The sequence below is a fragment of the Crinia signifera genome, chromosome 6, assembly GCF_055691185.1.
Source record: "Crinia signifera chromosome 6, ASM5569118v1, whole genome shotgun sequence".
NCBI lineage: Eukaryota > Metazoa > Chordata > Amphibia > Anura > Myobatrachidae > Crinia > Crinia signifera.
Genome location: NC_139222.1, coordinates 126,174,571 through 126,195,769, shown reverse-complemented (window position 1 = coordinate 126,195,769; position 21,199 = coordinate 126,174,571). Strand labels below are relative to the sequence as shown.

Here is a 21,199-nt window from a genome sequence, read left to right as displayed (position 1 = left end):
GTCCACATGACCGGCCCTGGCCAATCCCAGGACCCAGCCACTCATAAACTTCTAACACAAAGTTGTAAATTTTCATAAAACAACAAGGAATTTATTGCATTTCTTCATGACTGCTTTAAGTGCAGCCCTTTCTCCGCCGCCATTTTTTTCTCTAAAAGGAGAATATTGCAGTTCTCGGAGACTTATATGACTGAACAAGAGGCGGATGTGGTTTTTTCTTTCTTTCTTGTGTCCGCTGCTAGGGCTGTCATATGACAATACCAGGTACAGTGAAAGTCTCTGCCGGTGATCTCTAAATATACATTTCAGTTTGTGTATATATATATATATATATATATATATATATATATATATATATATATATATATATATATATATATACATACATATATACACAGAGATACATATAAATACATACATACATATATATATACATACATACATACACATACATACATATATATATTTATATATATATATATACACACACACATTCGCACATACTGCATACATACATATATATACATACATACATACACACATATACGTATATATATATATATATATATATATATATATATATATATATACACACACACACACACACACACACACACACACACACATTCGCACATACTGCATACATTTCTTGTCTTGTGCTTAGTATGCCGGAATGCAGCGCGGCAATTTTTGTTACATTAAAGGAACAACAACATAAATACAGTGCTCATAGAAAATCGAAAGCATTTATGAAATATAAATAATAAAATAAAACAACGATTTAGCTCGTGTTGTGTGGATGTCCTTTCTATGTAACCACGGTACCCCTCACTGTTATGGGATTTCATGTTATTATTTCGACACATTTTTAAATCTTTAGACTTGGCTAGTGTAAGCAATTCAGAAAATAGAGACTGATTCCTTCCTTCTTTCTCTTTAATTCTTTCTTTTTTTCTTTCTTTCTTTTTATTTCTTTTCTCTTTTGTATTTTACCCTGGGCCATTTACACCAAGATATTTTGAAGGACTAATCTTTCAACCATAGTATTTTAATGAAGTTTATTGTACTTGAGAGCTGAGAAATTTTCTTAGTACAGTTTAATTGGCAGTTATTTTCAATTGCCCATAGTATTATAAAAAAGTACTTGTGCGCAGAATAAACACATTTGTTGGTAAATTTCCTTAATCGAAAATTAACCATTTAAATACATCTACCTATGTATGTATGTATGTATGTATGTATGTATGTATGTATGTATGTATGTATGTATGTATGTATACTTAATAATATACTAATTAACATATCAACAGGGGAGCTCTTTAAAACCTATCTAACTATATATCTCTATCTATCTATCTATCTATCTATCTATCTATCTATCTATCTATCCCCATGGATATTATCGGTACAAATGATTTGCAGAAACAATATAATTCCAGCAATTTAAATTTTATTTGTTGGAAATATTACAAGATCAGAGCATTTAAAAAAAAATGAGAAAAACACACTATTGATTAAATTATATTAAAAATAATAATACACCACATATTTTTGCACACACACACACACACGTACATATTACATGACAAAAATGTAGAGGGAACTTTAGAGGCAGATATAAAACAACTATTTCATTTTATTTACTAATTCAATTATTTATTTCTAGGTCACGACGGTTTTGTGACGATAAACCACAGAACATTATTGGATAAGAACAAAACACAGTCCTACACAAACAAGCGGGATTTTCCCTTCACAGTTAAATCAGACTAGCTAAATACAGTCACAATACTGTTTATCAGGGTCCTCTGGAGTCTCTGAGAACTTAGTGGAATCTGCAAAGAATTGTGCTAAATCAAGTCACATGGAAATGAATCTATTCTGTCTCCACATTAGGGCAGGTAGCTAAACCTCTAGTAGAAAAGGGAACTAGGTAGTATGAGAGGATCCACAGAGAGCCAGTGGATCCATCGGGTGGGGAGAGCACCAGTCTATTGAGGGGTCTGGTTACTCCTCTTCCTCTTCCTCAGTCTCCGGCTTTTCCTGGCTGTTTGACGAGGGGCTGGAGGCTTTATTCTCTTTTTTCCACTTCATCCTCCTGTTTTGGAACCAGATTTTGATCTGTCTTTCGGTCAAACACAGAGCGTGTGCGATTTCTATGCGCCTCCGCCGCGTCAGGTAGCGATTATAGTGAAATTCCTTCTCCAGCTCCAGGGTCTGGTACCGGGTATAGGTCTGGCGGCCCCGTTTCCTGTCTGTGCCTGAGATAGAGACATGCTACAGTCAATATGATATACTGTGATACTGATATGATGAGCTCTGATATCTGATATGAGAGGAGGTGCTGTGTAATGATGTACTTGTAGTGTAGCTCTAGACCTCAGAACGATTTGCTCTTACATAAACGTGCACAGTTTGTTGGAAGTCACATATAGCTCAGATACAATAATATCTAATAAATGGATCTGCGATAATGCCTTAGATAGGGGTCATTGTACCTCCATAAGTACAGACCTCTGGGCACACTGTAGCTTGCAGAAGGTACTAGGCCGCCGCTATTCGCCTAGCTGGAGGCCATCAGTAACACATAATGTACAGCTGCGCACTCACTCACCCGTATGTAATCTTCCATACACTTCCTTCCACAGTTCTATGGGGTTATGAGATGAGATAAGTAGTACTGCGGGGGATTGGCTGGGACTGTGGGGAACTCAGCAAATAATTAATAAGTAGATAGGTATTTCAGAGTTTATCTATGGGGGGCTTCAGTAATCAGATATGTACATCTGTGGGGTGCTTGTAGACCATTAGGACATTTATATTTCATTCTGTACGGATACCCACTGACAGTAAAGCAATAGGCATAAGCCAAGCAATAAACATATACAGTATGTGTACTTTACATTATGTATACGAACTACTCCCACCCAGGATCAGACAGCGCAGAGTACAAAACCCCAAAACATCTGTTTATATGTAGGACACGTGTTTGTGGTCGGGTATTATCCACTGTGACCAATTGCTACATTAATATTTGTGCAGTGTTACTGGAATGGGGGAGGAGGTGAGAAGCTGCTTCTTATGTTCACATCACCCGCCTGAAAACTCGGAAAGGTCCCGTCCATACAGTACTTGTGGCTCACACAGCCGGGTTACAGGCTCTCCGTTAGGTTACTATGCTGCCTATCTACAGACATTTCCTTAGTGTGACATAAATATATATAGATTTCACACAACACTGCTGCCAATGGCACCAGAACGGTTCTCAAACTGTAACCTGTCTGTGCAGTTCTAGAAACCAATAGTTTACTATAATTCTATACATTGCATATAATAATGTCCTACTACATACAGAATAGTTACAGCTTTCCAGTTTGCATTTACTCTCTCTTGTTGGGAAAGTTCCCCGTCCCTGACGTCACTAGTCATATATATATAACAGTACAAGGGAATGCATATAATAATATCCTCAAATGTTGCACCTCAGATGCTAGTGTGTGTGTACGTGTGTACGTATGTGTATGTATGTGTGTGTGTGTGTGTGTGTGTGTGTGTGTGTGTGTGTGTGTGTGCGTGTGTGTGTGTTTGTTTGAATGGATAGATGGATAGATAGATAGATAGATAGATAGATAGATAGATAGATAGATAGATAGATAGATAGATAGATGAATAGATGGATATGGACCTTTAGAACATGAATACATCGCCATGCAACTTATGATCATCTATTTCAGTTGAATTCATGCAATGAATTGTAGGAATCTAATCCTCCTTTGTCAGCCACTTATTGCCCATTCACTGTGCTGACACCTCACAATAAATACAGGCATTGCTGCGCCGTGTATCATCCCTGGCTCCTATTTGCATAGCTGCTTAGCAGAGGTTTTATGGTGCATGCTTGTTTTGCTTGTAAACTTCCCCAATCCCTGTAAATATCTAATGGATAGACCCATGCCCCTAAATCTCCAGCCGGCGCTGTGCTACTGGAGGTCTCCGGATCATTTGGAAGCCTGGCGCTTATCTACTTCTCTGAGCCGTACATAGGACATAGCGATGTCCCAGCGATGCCAGCCACTGTACAGGAGTAAATCGCCATTGGGAGAGGCGCCATGTAATGGTCTGCACCGATCCCTGAGGTTGCCTGCCCTCCCCCCTCTCTCTTACCTGTGCTTCTCATCCAGGGGTAGATTCGGAAGTTGCTCTCATTCTGCAGCTCCGAGTCCCTCTGCTCCGTCTTTGTGCAGCTCTGCTTGGAGGAATCACTGGAGCACATTAGGGAGAGGTTCTGCTCAAACGGAGAACAGTGCATGTTAAAGGAGGCGGCTTCCAGCCCGTAGCTGGGGGGGTACATGGCCGGTGCCTGGGGGTGCATGCTGCTCCCGTTGCTGTATATCCCGGCCATGGATCCAGGGAAGGACGCCCCGGTACCCGAGCCATAGCCTGTGCGCTGGCCATTGGAAGCAAAGGCGCACGAAGTTTGCTCTGGGAACACTCCGGATGGGAACACAGAACTTGCAGTTTGATATTTGGAGAATAAAGCATTCGCATAATACAATGAACTCATAATTTGGCCGGATGATTTGTAGGCCGGGACGTTTTAGTGTCGGTTTTACGAGGTACCGTGATATATTACAGAATTAGAGTCCAGATTTACACCAAAAAGGACCCCCTTTTTCCTCCCTGACCATGTGACTCCCACACACGTGATTTTCCACCATCCAATCCAGCCTGTGCTTCCCACAGCTCTTGTAATGTGGAAAAAAATTGTTGTACTGCTGGATTTATAAAATATGATAAATATTTGATGTGCTCTAACCCTCTCAGATCTATGTTATAAAGTGGAATTGCAATGTAGTCGATAAGTAAGCTGTAATCTCTTTCAAATGAGACAAAAAGGCTTGTAGATAAAGCCTATCTCACGCTCACTACTTCATAGGCACAACAACCGAATCCTATTTATTTCTCTATTGATTTTGCTGTAACGCTTCTGTCTGCGCTCTGTGAGAATACGCGATCTGTGCCATAGTTATTAATGGATACTGCGTAATGCCTCTCAGCCTGGACCTGCAGATAAACCACAAAAAGACCCAAAGCACCTAGAGAAGAAAGAATTGTGCCTCTTAGCTGTGGCTGCGTGTTATTGCTGTGCCTGGGATGGCTGCTCACTCTGCACTTGCCACTGATCATCCATACAGGGCTGTTGTATGAGCGCAATTATGTTCTAGACTCTCTATCTAGGCTAGAGTCATTACCCAGTCAGTAGCTTACCTCTGTGTGTGCCCACCTAGGTGCTGATCCTTGCACAGCACGCACACATTGATATTACCTTCACTCATATCAGATGGACCAGTACTGCGGTACAATGCTATGTTCCAAAGGGGTCCCATCCATCTATTCATACTGATGACACTGGATACACTGACAGTGCAGACATTCACACATACCATAGGTGCAGACAGAACTGGGGGTTACCTGGACACCTCGCCCATGCTGCTAAATACAGGCACATCGCGGCTGGTCCTTGGAGACCCCCTCCTGTTACTTTCCAGACCCTCTATGTAAGCACAGCGCTCTTCTGTAGCCAAGAGGACTCACTGAGTACAAGGTATGTATGGTAACTTTTATTTCTACTTTCCAGCCAGGTCACCCTGGAGGAAGTGAAGCATCACAACTCATGATGTCACGGTTCCCTCTTGTAAACTTTATTGTAACTCCTTCCGCCTTTCCATGTTTAGACAATAGGACAAAAATGTGCAGAACCATAAAATATAGAATTACACCCCCTCCCCCACCCCCACCCCCAATGAAAATAATTCACGTATACAGTCTGTTCACAGTAACCCTAAAATCACAAGTGGCTTTCACTGGGCGCATGCTAACTACATCCCCGCACACACTGGGAATACGGGGTGCCAGGGACAAAACAAGGGGGGACCTAACAGTGTGTTAGCGAGGGGTCTACAGCTGAATTAGGCAGTTTCATGTTGTTGGTCTGTTCTTTTTCTATATATAAAGAAATACAGTAAACCACAAAGAGAAATAGTGCACACAAAACTTCTAGAGCAAACCTTCCCCAAACAAATCAAACCCAAGTTATGATCCACAAAAGCTATTGCGTTATACACAAACACTAGAAAGTCATTTCCTTCATCACCCCCAAAGGGTAGGAAGACAGCAGGTTTTCTTGTCTGATGGGGGACTGGTTATTTATGTATCAAATAGGATGAGTTACAGAGAGGGGAATACAGCTACACCGTTTACAGCAACATTGTGTCCCCCTGTATCCCTCCAGGACCAGGGGACGAGGATTGGGAAGAGCTGGAGAGTAGTCTAATAAATGACATTTAGTCCAGGCTTTTCTCACTCTTTTGTCCATCCAGCACCTCCTCAGTGTCTTGTGATCTCTCCATTTTCTGTTTCTCCAGCTCCTCCTGCTCGCACTTGCTGCTGGGGAACTTATCCTTGTTGTTCTCCTTTTTCCATTTCATCCTCCTGTTCTGGAACCAGATTTTGACCTGTCTCTCGGTAAGTCCCAGGGCGTGGGAGACCTCAATCCGCCGCTTGCGCGTCAGGTACGGGTTGAAAAGAAATTCTTTCTCCAGCTCCAAGGTCTGGTAGCGGCTGTAGGTCTGTCTGCCTCTCCTGCGTCCGGCGGCTGCTGAGGAGGAGAGAAGGACGACAATGAGGGTCTGGAAGCATGATTGGCAGATGCACAAAGTACAAAGGGACATGCATACAGTAACAAAAAAAAACATCAAAAAGAAAATAAATAAAAAGCAAAGGCATTCACAGTACAAAGGGTTGGGAACTGTAATAGTCTGGGAAGTGTCCAGCAGTAAAAAAAAAAAAAGCAAACCTCCATCCGGGCAATTAAACTATAAAGCGATTCACAAGTGCACAAGTTTAGCCCCCATAAAACAGTAAAAAAAAAAAAAAGTGTCTAGTACAGTAGGTCACGTTATGGTTTGCTGTCCTACTAGTGCTCACCTTGTGGTCTCATCCATGGGAAGAGCTGCGTGGGTGAGGGACTCTGCTCAGAGCTCTCTGCCTCTTCCCCCAGGCCGGCCGAGGCCAACTTGCAGTCGGTGTATTGTACTAGGTCCGAGTCCTGGCTGCTGAACAGGCTCTGTCTTTGCAAAGGGTCGTATCCATAGAAGCTGCTGGGGTCCCCATGACAGGTCACAGCGCATGGGTTCTGCTGGTAAGGGGGAGAGGACAAGGAGGACGTTCCGTGGTAAAACTCCTGAATTTGGGTAGCGTGCTGGAAGGTACCCCCAGCACTAGGTCCATACACAACGGTGGGTCTGCCGCCTAGATCCTGGGCAAAGCCACAATCATAATAGTTGGGGCGCAAAGACTCTCCTGTTTTGTATTTGGAGAAGAGTGAATTGACAAAATAGGAGCTCATTTTAATTATTTTACAGGCAGGAGAGAAGAAGCAAAAAGATCCTGGCTGGTGTGTCTGTGATTTCCAGGAATATAAAAGAAAGATACAATCAAAAGTCTATGCCTGGATAATATTGCATCCCTTGTTTTTTTTCTGTTTGTCTTTTTTTTTTTTCGGGGGGGTTGTTTTTTTTTTTTTTCTAAAAAAAAAAAAAATACCACTTAAAAAGACTTCTCGCTTTACATTTCCAAGAAGGGATTGCCAGTTCATAAACAGTTTCTGTGATTTACTTCGCAGCAAATGACTTGTTTCATATTTTGCAGCGTCTTTTCACGAACATTTGCATCTATTACCAGCGCCTCCTCCTATTGGCTTCTTACGCTCCACACGGACTGCGCGCAGGATTGGGAGAGGGGCAGAGGCACAGCAGAGAGGGGGAGAGGTGGAGAGAGGGAGAGAGAGAGAGAATATACGGATTAAATATGTTTAACTACCTCCACTAATGAGATATCTCTCTTCACAACAAATCACATACCTAGCCCACCCCAAAGATTGATTTTTGGGGAGTGCTGAAAATTAAAGAGAGGGACATTTAGTCGTTAATTTGGAAATTTTAACGAGGCAGTTTTAGCCTTTTTAAATGTCAGGGTCGGTTTAGAAAACTGTAAAAGTACACGATTTAATTGCTACTAGTTTTTAGAGGTCCAATAAATGTAATTGGTATTTTAATACAAGTTATCAAATCATACAGTTTCTTAGCCTAAACATATTTTAAAACAAACGAGCCAGTCATATTTAACATTTTAATGATCAATTCCCCTATTATTGATAAGGTTTAACTGTTCTCACGTAAGGAATTGCGTTTGTAATCGCCCCCCAAAAAGCCTGTAAACTGTTTAGCAAACTATAAAAGGCTATAAAGCCAAGATGTTGATGTTGTTTATGCCGCAGAATATAAAAAGCGTTAGGAGTTTACGAGTCTCTTCCATTACTGCGATAAAATAGCAGCTTCGATTGGAACTTTACACATTATTGCAAGATGCTGCAAGTGTCAATACTGAATTAAAATAATTATTGTTTTCAGAATAACACTTTTTTTGTGTGCGTTTTTTGTTCCTTATTCCCCTCAAGCGTACGTCTTATTGCAAATGCACAGGAGAAGCAGCTGAGAAGAACAGGGCAGAAAGCGGTCCCCAAGCTTTGGCCTCTGTCCCTGCCTGCATCTGTGTCACCCCCAGTCCCTGCAAACCCTAATCTCCTCATCTGCCAGCAGTGAGAGAAACACACACACACACACACACACACACACACACACACACACACACACACACACACACACACACACACACACACACACACACACACACACACACACACACACACACACGTCCACCCTGCTCCAATAAACCGCTTCAAAGCTACATAGTTTATTGTTTGTTTAGTGTACTGCGCTGCCACTGCTGTTGGTGTCTCCTCTATGTGCATTAGATACTGCATAAGATCTATTACGTTGTTTGAAAAGATGAGTACACTGTTGGTTAATGGGTTTTATTCAGGGGTGAACTTTATGTTATAAGTTCAAAGTCTTTAACGCGTACCTTTAACTGTAGGTACAATTCATCTAATATTGCATTTCAGAAAGTAGATTACAGCTAATACATTTGCACACATATCTATCTATCTATCTATCTATCTATCTATCTATCTATCTATCTATCTATCTATCTATCTATCTATCTATCTATCTATCTATCTATCTATCGCTTCATACTCAGACCTGTACATTGTGTTGTATCTCTGGGATGTAGCCACAATAGAAATATAAGTCTTCTTTAAGTCTATATATTCCAATAAAATAAAGTATACCTGGGACTGCCTTCATACAGAGACCTGTGCTCAACTCACCTGTGACACATACATTTGTATATTGTAGACACTGGGACGACCAATGCCTTTCCGACGGAATGCTTCCCACTGAGATGTTAACTTTGACTATTAAAGCAAATTGTTGATCACAAACATTATTTGTAAGAAGGAGACGTCATGTTTTTATTCGTTATTTCAATCAGGTCGTTAGTAAACAAAACAAGATAAAAACCAGCATAAATACAGAAAATGACAATTGCTATTGTGTACAACAGGTTTCCACAACCTCGGTCCTCAGTGCACACCAGAGGGCCCAGGTTTTAAACTTCACCATACTTGAGCACAGGAGACTTAATAGATGTGTATCTTGGTTATTTGGAATTAACTATCTTTTGGCTCAAGCATGGCTATCATTGAAACCTTCACTATTATGTTGACCTGGAGCTCAAGGTTGGGAAACACTGGTATACAAGTTTACAAAACATCCAGTGCAATCAGCTATTTCTGCTTTCCCACCAGTCCCTGACTGTGTACCAAGTATGGAAGATATTACACGCAGTTATTTAACATCAGAGATAAATGATGGCTTAAATATGTATGATCGTTCAGATGGTCGTGGGATTGTATTTATGTCTTTTATGATCAAAGACGTCAGTTCAGAAAGAGTTAAATCCATATGCGATGTAGATAGGACACACACACACACACACACACACACACACACACACGCACGCACACACATACACATCTGTATAGCAGCATCTGTAGAGGTGTCTGACTCTCGGCTGGGGTAACGGTGCGGTGATCCTCTAGAGTCCTCTGTACTACAAATGAAATGGATCCTTCAATTCATTTAAAGATTATGGGAAAATATGCCCCGCATATTTAAAGGTTATTATAACATTATCTTACTATGGGAAATTAAGCTACGCGAAAGCTCTGGTCTGCCTTTTAATGTTCCACATTTTTCCAAATAATCATGCTAATTAGGATATCATGTAAAGATTACACTTCTGGAATGTAATATATATTGTATGCGATTACAGCTTGATAAAATGGTTGACCCAGTTCCCAGTCTCCCTGACAATGATGTCCAGAAATGAACATTGACTCAAGTGCACCAGGTCCTGTTTCAATACTCAATATATAATTAAAGTTTATATGAATATCACTCTGCAATCTACAGGGAAGAATATGTCTAGAACGGTACTACAGCAATCCTTACTACACTAATCTTCCCCTGTGCTATTGTTCACTAATTTACTGATTGTTAAAACGTTTTACAGTGCAATAAAGCTGAATTATCTACTAAAGTCACATTTAGAAGATATTTTGTTTTCATGTTTTATTTCTTATGACGATAAGCAGATAAAGAGCTTCTTGGAAGAAAAAAAAGAACACTTTTTATGTAAAAAAAAAAAAGGGGGTATGTTTAGTGCAATTTTTAAAGCACTTCACTTTGTGACTAATAAGGATTTAAGTTAAAATCATAGACCAAGAGCGCCACCTAGCGTGTGTATATACGAATAACATGAGTTAATCATTGGAAACTACTGTATTGGCCAAACTTTTATTTATTATTAAAACAAATATGTATGAAGTAGTGTTTATTTCTATAAGGGTTGCGTGGAAGCTTTCATACTAGTATGACAGATATGAGTGATACGTAGAGGAATACTTCGTTTAGTAACGGATCTGGTGTTCAATATGAGGACAGAGTGTTTGGGCTGTCCTGTAGGGAGCCTGGAAATCCTTAGTTTAGAAACTGATAAAGAAAACACAATTTCAGACGTCTCGCCAGAAATCTCTTGTTTGAAAGTTTATGGCTTGAATTCTTGCAGCCAGGACTTGCTGAGAAAAGAAGAACAAAAGACATTAAACCCCAGAGAGGAGTTTCCAAGGATTCTGAAAAGGAGAAAAAAAGCTCCAGAAATTCCCAGCTTCCCTCTCGCTCATCATATATTTTGTCTGAGCTGTTGAAAGGTATTTACATGTAGTACTCAGTCCCAAACCTGCCTAGCCAGGAAACTTCCTCAGTCTCCTCACTTCTTTGCCTATAAACTTTTACAGCCGTTATATTCTTTTATGACAGAGCACTAAACGGAATTTTCCTTTTTATTACCAGCAGTTGCTTTTTAAGCCCATCATCCCTCTTTTGTTTTCCCAAAGAATTATGCAAATAGACTTTAAAAAAAGAAAGAGATCAGCAAAGGCAAACTCTGACAGCATACCAGCAACTCTCTTCCCATATCTGGGTTTTCCTGGGCGGTAAAAAAAAAATCAAACAAAAAAAATCTATTATTTATCAATGGATGTCGTTGGAAAATAAAATATTAAAAGGAAAGTGGTGACTGGTGGTAACCTGGCAGGAGAAATATAGGGTCGCCTGAGACTGGAGTTCTATAAATCAGTTGGTGTGTTTGCACACAATGAAACCTCCACCAGACACCCTCTATTGTAGTGATATTCACCTCTAAATAATTCACGCTTTATATGGCAAGAATAAAATAAATTCCATCCTAATATGGAGATATTTTCTCATCCCACAACCATTATTACCATAATACCCGTCTCCTTATATTCAGTGTAGTTCTAAAGACGTATGACGTGTGTAATATTGTAAAAGGAAATAAAGTAAACATGCATTGGTGTAAATAAAAATAGCCAGCATATAATTTAGCACATTGCACCTTGGAGAAGATGTTGTAATGATAAACTAAATAACGTCACAAAGGATGAGTAATAATCATGTCACTAGTTTAATAATGCTTGTAAATTACACAAGGTGAACTGGTACTTTACATCCCCGTTGTAAACAGTTTCAAAATGACAGGATAATTCCAACAAAACACTACATTCATTTATACATATATTTACACACAACACACAAAACTTTCAAGTATAGGAGTTTTTCAACATAGAAAATATACAAATACTTTACTTGGCACAAGAAAAGGAAAATCTACATCTCGTAAAAACGTTATTTCACAATAAATTAGAAATAGCTACCTAATTCTAGGGACAAATTCACCATCTCCATTTACCTAATTTCTTCCTACAAAAAAAAACAAACCAAACAAACAAAAAAAAACATTTTTTAAGTTTTTTTTTCTTTACAATTCGTTTTTTTTTTCTATAAAACTATTTTAACAAATTGAGGACATCCAGTGTGCTGTCAGACGTCGTGTTCTGGCTCAGTATAAAAATGACGTTTGCTGGTAGAGCGTTTAATAGAGGAAGTGAATATTAAATATATATATTATATATACCTCTTTATGGTAATGCTGATGGATTGTATGAGGTTACATTATATATTTCACTGACTGCTTTCCTGTTGGAGGTAAAGTCATATACATACTAGCACCTGTGTGTATAGAGCTCTTTACCTTCAAGTATGTCACTTTCCCTCTGTCTAATCTACAGAGGCGCAGGGACAGATTCCTTGTGGACATTTTTAACACAGAAAATCACATTAAAGGTGTCTGCTGGAACACTACCTGGTAATATTACAACAGTCTTTACATGTCATGCAAAGAGATGAGGAAGTCCTAGGCAAGTTTAATTGTGTCATTGTATCATAAATAGAGAGCAGGTGCATTGTGGGGAAGAAAAGGTCTAATCTTTCCCCTGTTCCTTGTTCAACTTCTTCATTTTCATCCGCCGGTTCTGAAACCAGATTTTCACCTGTCTCTCACTCAGGTTAAGCAGCCTGGCCACCTCGTGTCTCCTGTCCCTGGTCAGGTACATGTTAAATAGAAACTCCTTCTCCAGCTCCAGGGTCTGGAATTTGGTGTAGGGACATCTCTTCTTTCTGGAGGATCTGGCGTGCAACCAGTTAGCAGATGGGTTAGCTGCAAATGAAACAATCAATAAGTTATGTGTACTGTAATAGTAGAAATGGCATTGCAACCCCACTCACTCCACTAAATGTATAAATAGATAAATAATGATATTACATAAAAGGCGTATTGCATCTATATATATATATATATATATATATATATATATATATATATATATATTTATTATATATATATACACACACATGGTGCATTTATGTATGTGTGTGTGTGTGTGTGTGTGTGTGTGTGTGTGTGTATGTATGTATGTATGTATGTATGTATGTATGTATGTATGTATGTGAGTTAAGGCGTGTTTGTTTACCACACACACATAATTGCAAAACATACATAAACATTATATATATTGATATCATGTATCTGTCGTTACTAGTCTCTTATTACGCAATAAATGCGACTGCAATTCCTATAAATGTACTGTACATGTTCATATAATATACATGTGTGTGTGTGTGTGTGTGTGTGTGTGTGTGTGTGTAAGTATGTATGTATGTATGTATGTATGTATGTATGTATGTATGTATACCACACATCTATATTAACACATATTAATACGCAATGATTTATTGTACGCAAATGCCCACTACACACACTAAAACAGATATAAATAACCACTATATGCATATACTCAATCTATATATATATATATATATATATATACCCACTATAAATGTAGATGGGTTATATTTAATTTAGCTGTGAATTTAGATACTAAGTTGTACATTGTTATATTTTTTATCCTATTCAAGTAACAAGTTAATTGTACAGAAAGTAATCCTAAAACGTTTCTTATCCCTTGACTATTGTACTATTTTTTTTAGATCACACTATGTATGATATTATTATTATTATTATTATGACTACGATTGTGCTTAGACTTTCATTTGCGCTTTTAAGAAAGAAATGACCATCATGAACAATACAAATCTCTTATGCACGAGATTAAAGATTAGAGAAGACATAAAGACAGTATGCTAATGAAAAATACATGAAATCCTGTGTTCCCTGCTCTGTCTGGCAGAATATAAAGGGCTGCTTCCTCCCGGTGTAACTTTTGTGCCTGGAGACTGCGCCTTCATTGCAACTGATTTCATATCATTTGCAGGAAGATTAAATATTAAAGAGAATTAAATGAGTTAATAATTAATACGTGTTAATACGGTTGCATTTGAAGAGATCTGGGTGTGATTTTATTTATTTTCAGCAGACATTTTTTTTTTCCAACTTTGCGTTTCTTTCTCAGCATTCCACTATATTTTAGAAAAGACAGTTTAAATATTTACATTTTCAATTATTTATACTGTTTTGTTTATAGAAGAAAATGCTTCATGATTCATATCAGATGTCAATAAATGAAATTAAGTGGGCTACCGAACTGCGTCCCTCATGTTAATATATTAAAATGTATCCTGATTTCAAGAGCAGCATCATCATCAGCAGCAGCAGCAGTAGTAGTAGTAGTAGCAGTAGTACTAGTAGTAGTAGAAGCAATTATACTAATATAATATAATAAAATAATAATAATAATTATAAACAATATCAACCGATGCTTTAACTAAAAGTGAAGTCATGCCTAACAATAGGCATGTGTAAAGTATACAAAGTTTTAAAAACAGTTGTAAATAAGTGTTCGATACACAAACTTCACATTTCTCGCTTTATTTGTATCATTTACTAATATCCATGTATAATATCTACAAGTTTTGTAGACGACTTTGTCCTGGATCTATGCCCAGTTTAGCAAAATGTAGTTTATGTTAAGTGTAGATTAAGTTGCATACATAATACCTCCATTAATCAGTCTAAAATGCTTCCACTGATCACTGCATTGCCTATGGCTTAATAAGAGAGTACAGTACAAGGTAACACGTGCAATAAAAATGAATATCGTCGTTTTATTATGCTGGGAATGGCATTCGCTGAGTTTATCCATCATTTCACCTGTACCAGATATATAGATGTATATTGTCCATAGCGATCAGTGAACAAGGACCTGACACGAGGAGACTGGGATGCTGCGTGTGCTCCGTACATGGCACAGGCTGGCATGCTATGAATATTTTACATAGCGGATGAGGCTTGGAAGTTGCTGTGCGCAATAGTCGTATGTGGTTCATTTTATAGCTATGTATCTGTGCAGTATTTTATGGATGAGGGTTTATGTGTGTTGAGCAGACCTGGCAATAATGTTCTGCCTCACCCTGATGTATTTTATTTTTGTCCCCCAGATGAGTTTGTGGTGTGTGTGTGTGTGTCATAGGGCGCCTGGGTGCAGCTTGTGGATGAGTGTGGTGGGCCAGGATAAGAGGTTTCCTGGCTGGGTACAGGGGGGACTTTTATGGCTCTGTATTTAGCCTTACTGTGTGTCACTTCCTCGGCTGTATAACTTACTTTGATGTGGCCTGTCTTTGTCCTCGCTTCCTTCGCACAGTTTATTGTCCTGGAAAGTGGGCCTCTCATTAGCCTCCTCTCTTACAGCCGGCGACTCTAGACTGTACTCTTGGGCTCCCAATTTCTGCAGATCCCCAGGGTGACCCAGCAGCGGCTCAGCCTTTACAGCCCCCTGTCCTGGTCCAGTCTCTGCCCTGGGCAGTGGCTCCAGCCAGCCCCGTAAGTACCTGGTCTCTGAAGTGGGAGCACCCTGCTGGATGTAAGGGTGGTAGACAGGAGGCAGAGGAGATGCGCTGTGAGGGTTCAGGGGGGTCCAGGTCGCACTGAACACGGGAGGTTTGGGCTGGAAACTACACGAGGGGAAGTCCAGAGTCTCTGGGTGTGCTGCCGGCCGTGGGCTGGGGTACTGTCCAGAAAATTTGGGTGCCGGAGACTCCTCACTCTCGGGGCTAATTATGGACTCCACAAAATAGTTACTGAGAGCTCCAGAAATGGACATTCTTGGACATCATACAAAGCAGGTTCATTGAAGGGAATAAGATATAGGACAGATGCAGAGCTCGATACCCTTCCCAACTTCCTAGCCAACAAAGTGCACTTGGGCTGCTGCCTCCTGAGCTCCTGGCAAATGATTGGTCAAACTTTATCCGTGTGCCTGATAAAGCGTCACAGAGGCATCAATCAATCGGAGGGGCCGCACGGAGCTGTCAGCATTCATATCAAGGAGGCATTGTTTTATGTGGATGAGGCTGCTACACGCCTGAGACCCGAGCAGCACCATCCTACACAGTCTGCAGGTTGTGATACCTTCTAGTGCACCAGGTATTCTAGCACATATGGTCTATACTATAGACTCGATAGGCTGCAGTTGGCCCTGTGCCAGCCCCGCACACCGGTTGCACTTTTGCTGCACTGTGTGTGTGTGTGTGTGTGTGTGTGTGTATGTGTGACATCTACCTCGCAGCTCGCATTGCACACACATTACCACTACTTATTTGCCCCGGTATTTGCTACCTTATCTCCTACTTCCAGTAGTAAGTAGGAGATGAGGTAGGGTTAATAGCAGAATGGGATTACCTTCCTCTCCATATCGCTAATAGAATGTTTTATGGCAATATTTAGGTGCCAGAACCCAAAAGTAATACAGTGTGTACAAGGTAATCCAATCTCTTACAGGATAATAAAAGCATGACACAGATCATATATACTGAACAATGCAAAGTATACAACACCAGCCTCCCCCTCCCGTCATTATAGGATAATATATATTTCAAATCCTTAATATTCATAACTCACCCACATTCCTTGTAACATGCATTACGCCCTGCAAATGTATTACAATAAAATAATATATAAGAATCTTATCTTAGTCATGATATGTTCGGAAATGTTCCACATATTACATGTGAATTGCAAATACCTTCTTAAACAACTTTATCTTGTTTTATTTTGTTGTCTTGTTGTGACCAAGATCAGCAGTATTACAGTAATGACAGTGATATAACATGATATGTATCTGTATGTGAACGTGTGTATGTATATAATATCTATCTATCTATCTATCTATCTATCTATCTATCTATCTATCTATCTATATGTATATATATATATATATATATATATACACACACACACACACACACACACACACACACACACACACACACACACACACACACACACACACACACACACACACAACAGTTAAACACACCAAGCAATACTTACATTACAGCAGGGATTATTATCAACACAAACTAGAATAAATGTTAAGATGACCAAATACAACAGTCACTATCTATCTATCTATCTATCTAATCTATCTATCTATCTATCTATCTATCTATCTATCTATCTATCTATCTATCTATCTATCTATCTATCTATCTATCTGTATATACACACACACACACACACACACACACACACACACACACACACACACACACACACACATATACACAACAGTTAAACACACCAAGCAATACTTACATTACAGCAGGGATTATTATCAACACAAACTACAATAAATGTTAAGATGACCAAATACAACAGTCACTATCTATCTATCTATCTATCTATCTATCTATCTATCTATCTATCTATCTATCTATCTATCTATCTATCTATCTATCATTTATAAATATAAATAGATAGATAGATACACACACACATATACATACATACATACATTCATACATACACACACACACACACACACACACACACACACACACATACATACATACATACATACATACATACATACATACATACATACATACATAGGCAGATAGATGGTAAAGTCCGCCATTATTGCTTTAAATGACATTCAACCTCTCACCTAAATGATTACTACCACAAGCTGTCACTATTTTGCATACAGTAAATGTAACAAATAGAGTTTGTATAACTTTCTCTGCAATAACTACACATTTTCCAGTCTGCCCTTACACAGCATTACTATAGGAATAGTTGCACAGCCCGTCAATCCTTGTTCTACAAAACTGAATGCATAACAGAGTCTCAGACTATACTACATTATTATATATGACATACTAAATGGATTGGTTCAGCATAAAACATCATCACACTTCATTGATTCAGCATTAATATTAACAGCCTGTATATTAATATTAACATTGCCTGCATTATTTATCTGTACCTAACCACCTGTCCTGTACAACTAGAAAATGAATACTATAATGTGCCTTTATGCACACACACACACACACACACACACACACACACACACACACACACACACACACACACACACACACACACACACACACACACACACACACACCTATATCAAGTCGCTGTATGTATTCTCTTTATGCTTACAGATAACACAAATCTGCTTTACTCAGTACAACCAAGCACAATCTGCATCAAAGTATATGAGGATTTTCTGGTAAAAGGAAACATATGATATGGTATTATCTAAACATTTTGCAGTTTAATGGATATTTAAAAAACCTATCATGGACAGCAGGTAATTTATACTGTGCGTACTCCATGTATTCCTTACACTTATATTATGGGGGAAATAACGACTTTTTTGTTGTTATGTTTCACACTGAAAAAATATCACAAAGTTACATGAATTCCATTATCTACATCTGTAGTTCCAGGAAGATGAACGACTGTTTCATAGTAACTACTAAGTAAATAATGAAGCAAATAAATAAAAACATAAATAATTATACATCTACTCATAACCCCATGTTACAGATATTATACTTCTTCCCAAAAAAACTTCTGTGCCACCTTTGTCTTCAATCGTGTTATAATTTGATAAAAGAAAAAAAAAGCTACAAAGAATAGTTTTGTAAAGAAGCTGTGTGTCAGGAATAACATTTTATGGCTTTATAACAATATACAATGGTTCTTTCCCTACACAGCAACTGAGTCACTGCTCTGGCATGTGTGCTAGTAATTGAAGTTTTTAATTTGTCTAAAATAAAGTTGCTCACTTGCAGTGAGTGGCTGATGCTGTACTACTACTCCTTCCCATCAGATCATTTGTAAAAGCTGCACCGATCATTTCTGTTATTAGCAGATAATGATAATGTTATATCAGGTCAGACATCCAGTAATGCCAATAGCATTCACTTTGTAACAAAACTCACATTTAATAGTGACGGTGTATAAGGAATGATGCAATGTTTTTAATAAAAACAAAACACAGAAACGTATAAAACAGGGGAAGACCTTGTGATCTGGCCCAAACATGACCCGTATTTACTGTTGTTCACAGAAGGAAAACGGTATATATATATATATATATATATATATATATATATATATATATATATATACATACACACACACACACACACACACACACACACACACGTATATATATATACACACACACGCACACATATATATATATGGATAGATAGATTGATAGATAGATACACACATACATACATACATACATACATACATGCAAATATATATATATATATATATATATATATATATATATATATATATATATATATATATATATAAGAGAGAGTGAGGGGTGAATATGAGAGGAAGAGGTGAAGGGAGACAGAGAGATAGAGAAGAGAACCATGTTTGTGTTTATCTATTGACGCATATGGCATAAAAGCTGTCTCATCTCTCCTTATACAGCCACTATTGTAAAATGGTAAATACTCTCACTTCCTACATTGGAGTCCCGTAGGGTCAGGGCTGGACCTCGATGATTCATGAAAAGTCTTCGAACTAATTTTAATGACCAGATTAGCAGGAGATTGGATCAGCTCAGTGACCGATCAGGAACACTCAGGGTTCAGGGAAAGCTGGCACATTACACAAGGACACAACACAGTGACCGCCGGTGCTGTGTCCGGCTCCCTTTACGCATCACTGTACACACGTTTGAGTGACACATAAGAAGTCATACAAAACAACTATTACACACTTTCATAATACAGGAGACTACTGTAGACAGTGCTACAAACTTTTAATGCACTAGTTTGGCTGCCATTTCCCATGCACATGCTGTCTCTAAATCAGTGTCACAGTTACAGTGGTCTTCTTTTCACTTCAACAAGTATCGATTGCCGTAGAAAATACATAATAAAATATGATCCGTTTAACGACCCTCCTGCTTACCACCAGCAGTGGACAAACCCCAGCAGATCTGATCCCTTCTGTTCATAAAAATTGCATTAAACTGTCTGAGCCAGTGACTGTCCAGCCCTTTAATCTGTTACCAGTCGGAACCTTGCACTCCTAAACCATCCTCTCCCACTGCATGGGATCTTTTGTTAAACTTTATAACCCTAGTGTGAAGGAAGTAGGAGGAGGAGAAATACAACTTATTTACTATCCCACACCAGATCTCCTGGTCAACCTCTGAACCCAGTTACCCACCAAACACCTCTGCGCAAATCTAAAAAAAAAAGCATGCAGGACTACATTTATTTAATTGTACATCTACGGTATGGTATTAACTCAGTATCACTTACCCCTCTCTGAATATACAAGACAAGACAGATGTAATAACAATTCGAATAATAATATTTTAATTGATCTGAAGCGAACATACAATACTGCACTTATTTAATACGATTAAAATATATTGCAAAACTATTTTAAAATTAATCCATAGTTAATTACCAGGGTAAATAGTTAAAAAAACAAAAAACCTGGATTTGTGGCATCTTTTGCTTACAATAAATATCATAGTTCGGTATGCTGAGTCACAAATTACCCAAATAATCAGTGGTTTCAAGGCAGAATTGTATTAATGTCTAGTCTAAGTGTAGGCATTGCTACATATATATATATATATATATATATATATATATATATATATATATATATATATATATATATATATATATATATATATACACAGTAACCCGGAAACCCTGCAGTAGATGAATGAATGTAGTCTCACTGTATTTAAGAGATGCAGAATCGTATTGAAAATATATTTCAGCATGATTTTGTTTTATATGAAATACTATTGGAGAGGAAATTGGAGAATTATCTTTAAAAAAACTAAAATAATGTTTAAAAAGAGAGGAATTGCATATTACTAATTTATGTAAAAGGATATAGTTGGGAAATACCTGTCAGCAATGAAAATAGTAAAATGATTACAACATAACTGTGCGGATATGCCTGAATATACAGAACAGGAACTCTGACGTCACCCAGCCCCTAA

The 21,199-nt window shown here is 38.4% G+C and overlaps 3 protein-coding genes across 4 annotated transcripts; all 3 read right to left on the bottom strand.

Moving 5' to 3' along the window:
* Positions 1 to 1,464: 1,464 nt before the first annotated feature.
* Positions 1,465 to 4,646, bottom strand: HOXB7 (homeobox B7). Its single transcript, XM_083147065.1, has 2 exons — positions 4,165 to 4,646; positions 1,465 to 2,261 (listed from the first exon to the last, which is right to left on the bottom strand). The coding sequence occupies exons 1-2, from the start codon at positions 4,562 to 4,564 to the stop codon at positions 2,008 to 2,010; spliced, it is 654 nt and encodes a 217-aa protein (XP_083003191.1). The 5' UTR covers positions 4,565 to 4,646; the 3' UTR covers positions 1,465 to 2,007.
* A 1,185-nt stretch (positions 4,647 to 5,831) lies between these two features.
* HOXB8 (homeobox B8) lies at positions 5,832 to 7,461 on the bottom strand. Of its 2 annotated transcripts, none has more exons than XM_083145446.1 (2): positions 6,988 to 7,461; positions 5,832 to 6,658 (listed from the first exon to the last, which is right to left on the bottom strand). In XM_083145446.1, the coding sequence occupies exons 1-2, from the start codon at positions 7,406 to 7,408 to the stop codon at positions 6,345 to 6,347; spliced, it is 735 nt and encodes a 244-aa protein (XP_083001572.1). In that variant the 5' UTR covers positions 7,409 to 7,461; the 3' UTR covers positions 5,832 to 6,344. The 2 variants fall into 2 exon arrangements, with proteins under 2 accessions (XP_083001572.1, XP_083001573.1); XM_083145447.1 differs by having other exon boundaries at positions 5,832 to 6,655.
* A 4,962-nt stretch (positions 7,462 to 12,423) lies between these two features.
* HOXB9 (homeobox B9) lies at positions 12,424 to 16,005 on the bottom strand. Its single transcript, XM_083145445.1, has 2 exons — positions 15,505 to 16,005; positions 12,424 to 13,104 (listed from the first exon to the last, which is right to left on the bottom strand). Exons 1-2 carry the CDS (start codon positions 16,001 to 16,003, stop codon positions 12,869 to 12,871), a joined length of 735 nt encoding a protein of 244 aa, XP_083001571.1. The 5' UTR covers positions 16,004 to 16,005; the 3' UTR covers positions 12,424 to 12,868.
* Positions 16,006 to 21,199: the final 5,194 nt, after the last annotated feature.

What these genes read in the sequence shown, in the direction of transcription:
- HOXB9 (XM_083145445.1), bottom strand. Translation starts at nt 16,003, where the DNA reads ATGTCCATTTCTGGAGCTCTCAGTAACTATTTTGTGGAGTCCATAATT. An exon ending in CAAAGACAGGCCACATCAAA is followed by an intron (nt 13,105 to 15,504) that starts GTAAGTTATACA and finishes TTTCATTTGCAG; the next exon opens with CTAACCCATCTGCTAACTGG.
- HOXB7 (XM_083147065.1), bottom strand. Translation starts at nt 4,564, where the DNA reads ATGAGTTCATTGTATTATGCGAATGCTTTATTCTCCAAATATCAAACT. An exon ending in CCCCTGGATGAGAAGCACAG is followed by an intron (nt 2,262 to 4,164) that starts GTAAGAGAGAGG and finishes TCTCTATCTCAG; the next exon opens with GCACAGACAGGAAACGGGGC.
- HOXB8 (XM_083145446.1), bottom strand. Translation starts at nt 7,408, where the DNA reads ATGAGCTCCTATTTTGTCAATTCACTCTTCTCCAAATACAAAACAGGA. An exon ending in CCCATGGATGAGACCACAAG is followed by an intron (nt 6,659 to 6,987) that starts GTGAGCACTAGT and finishes TCTCCTCCTCAG; the next exon opens with CAGCCGCCGGACGCAGGAGA.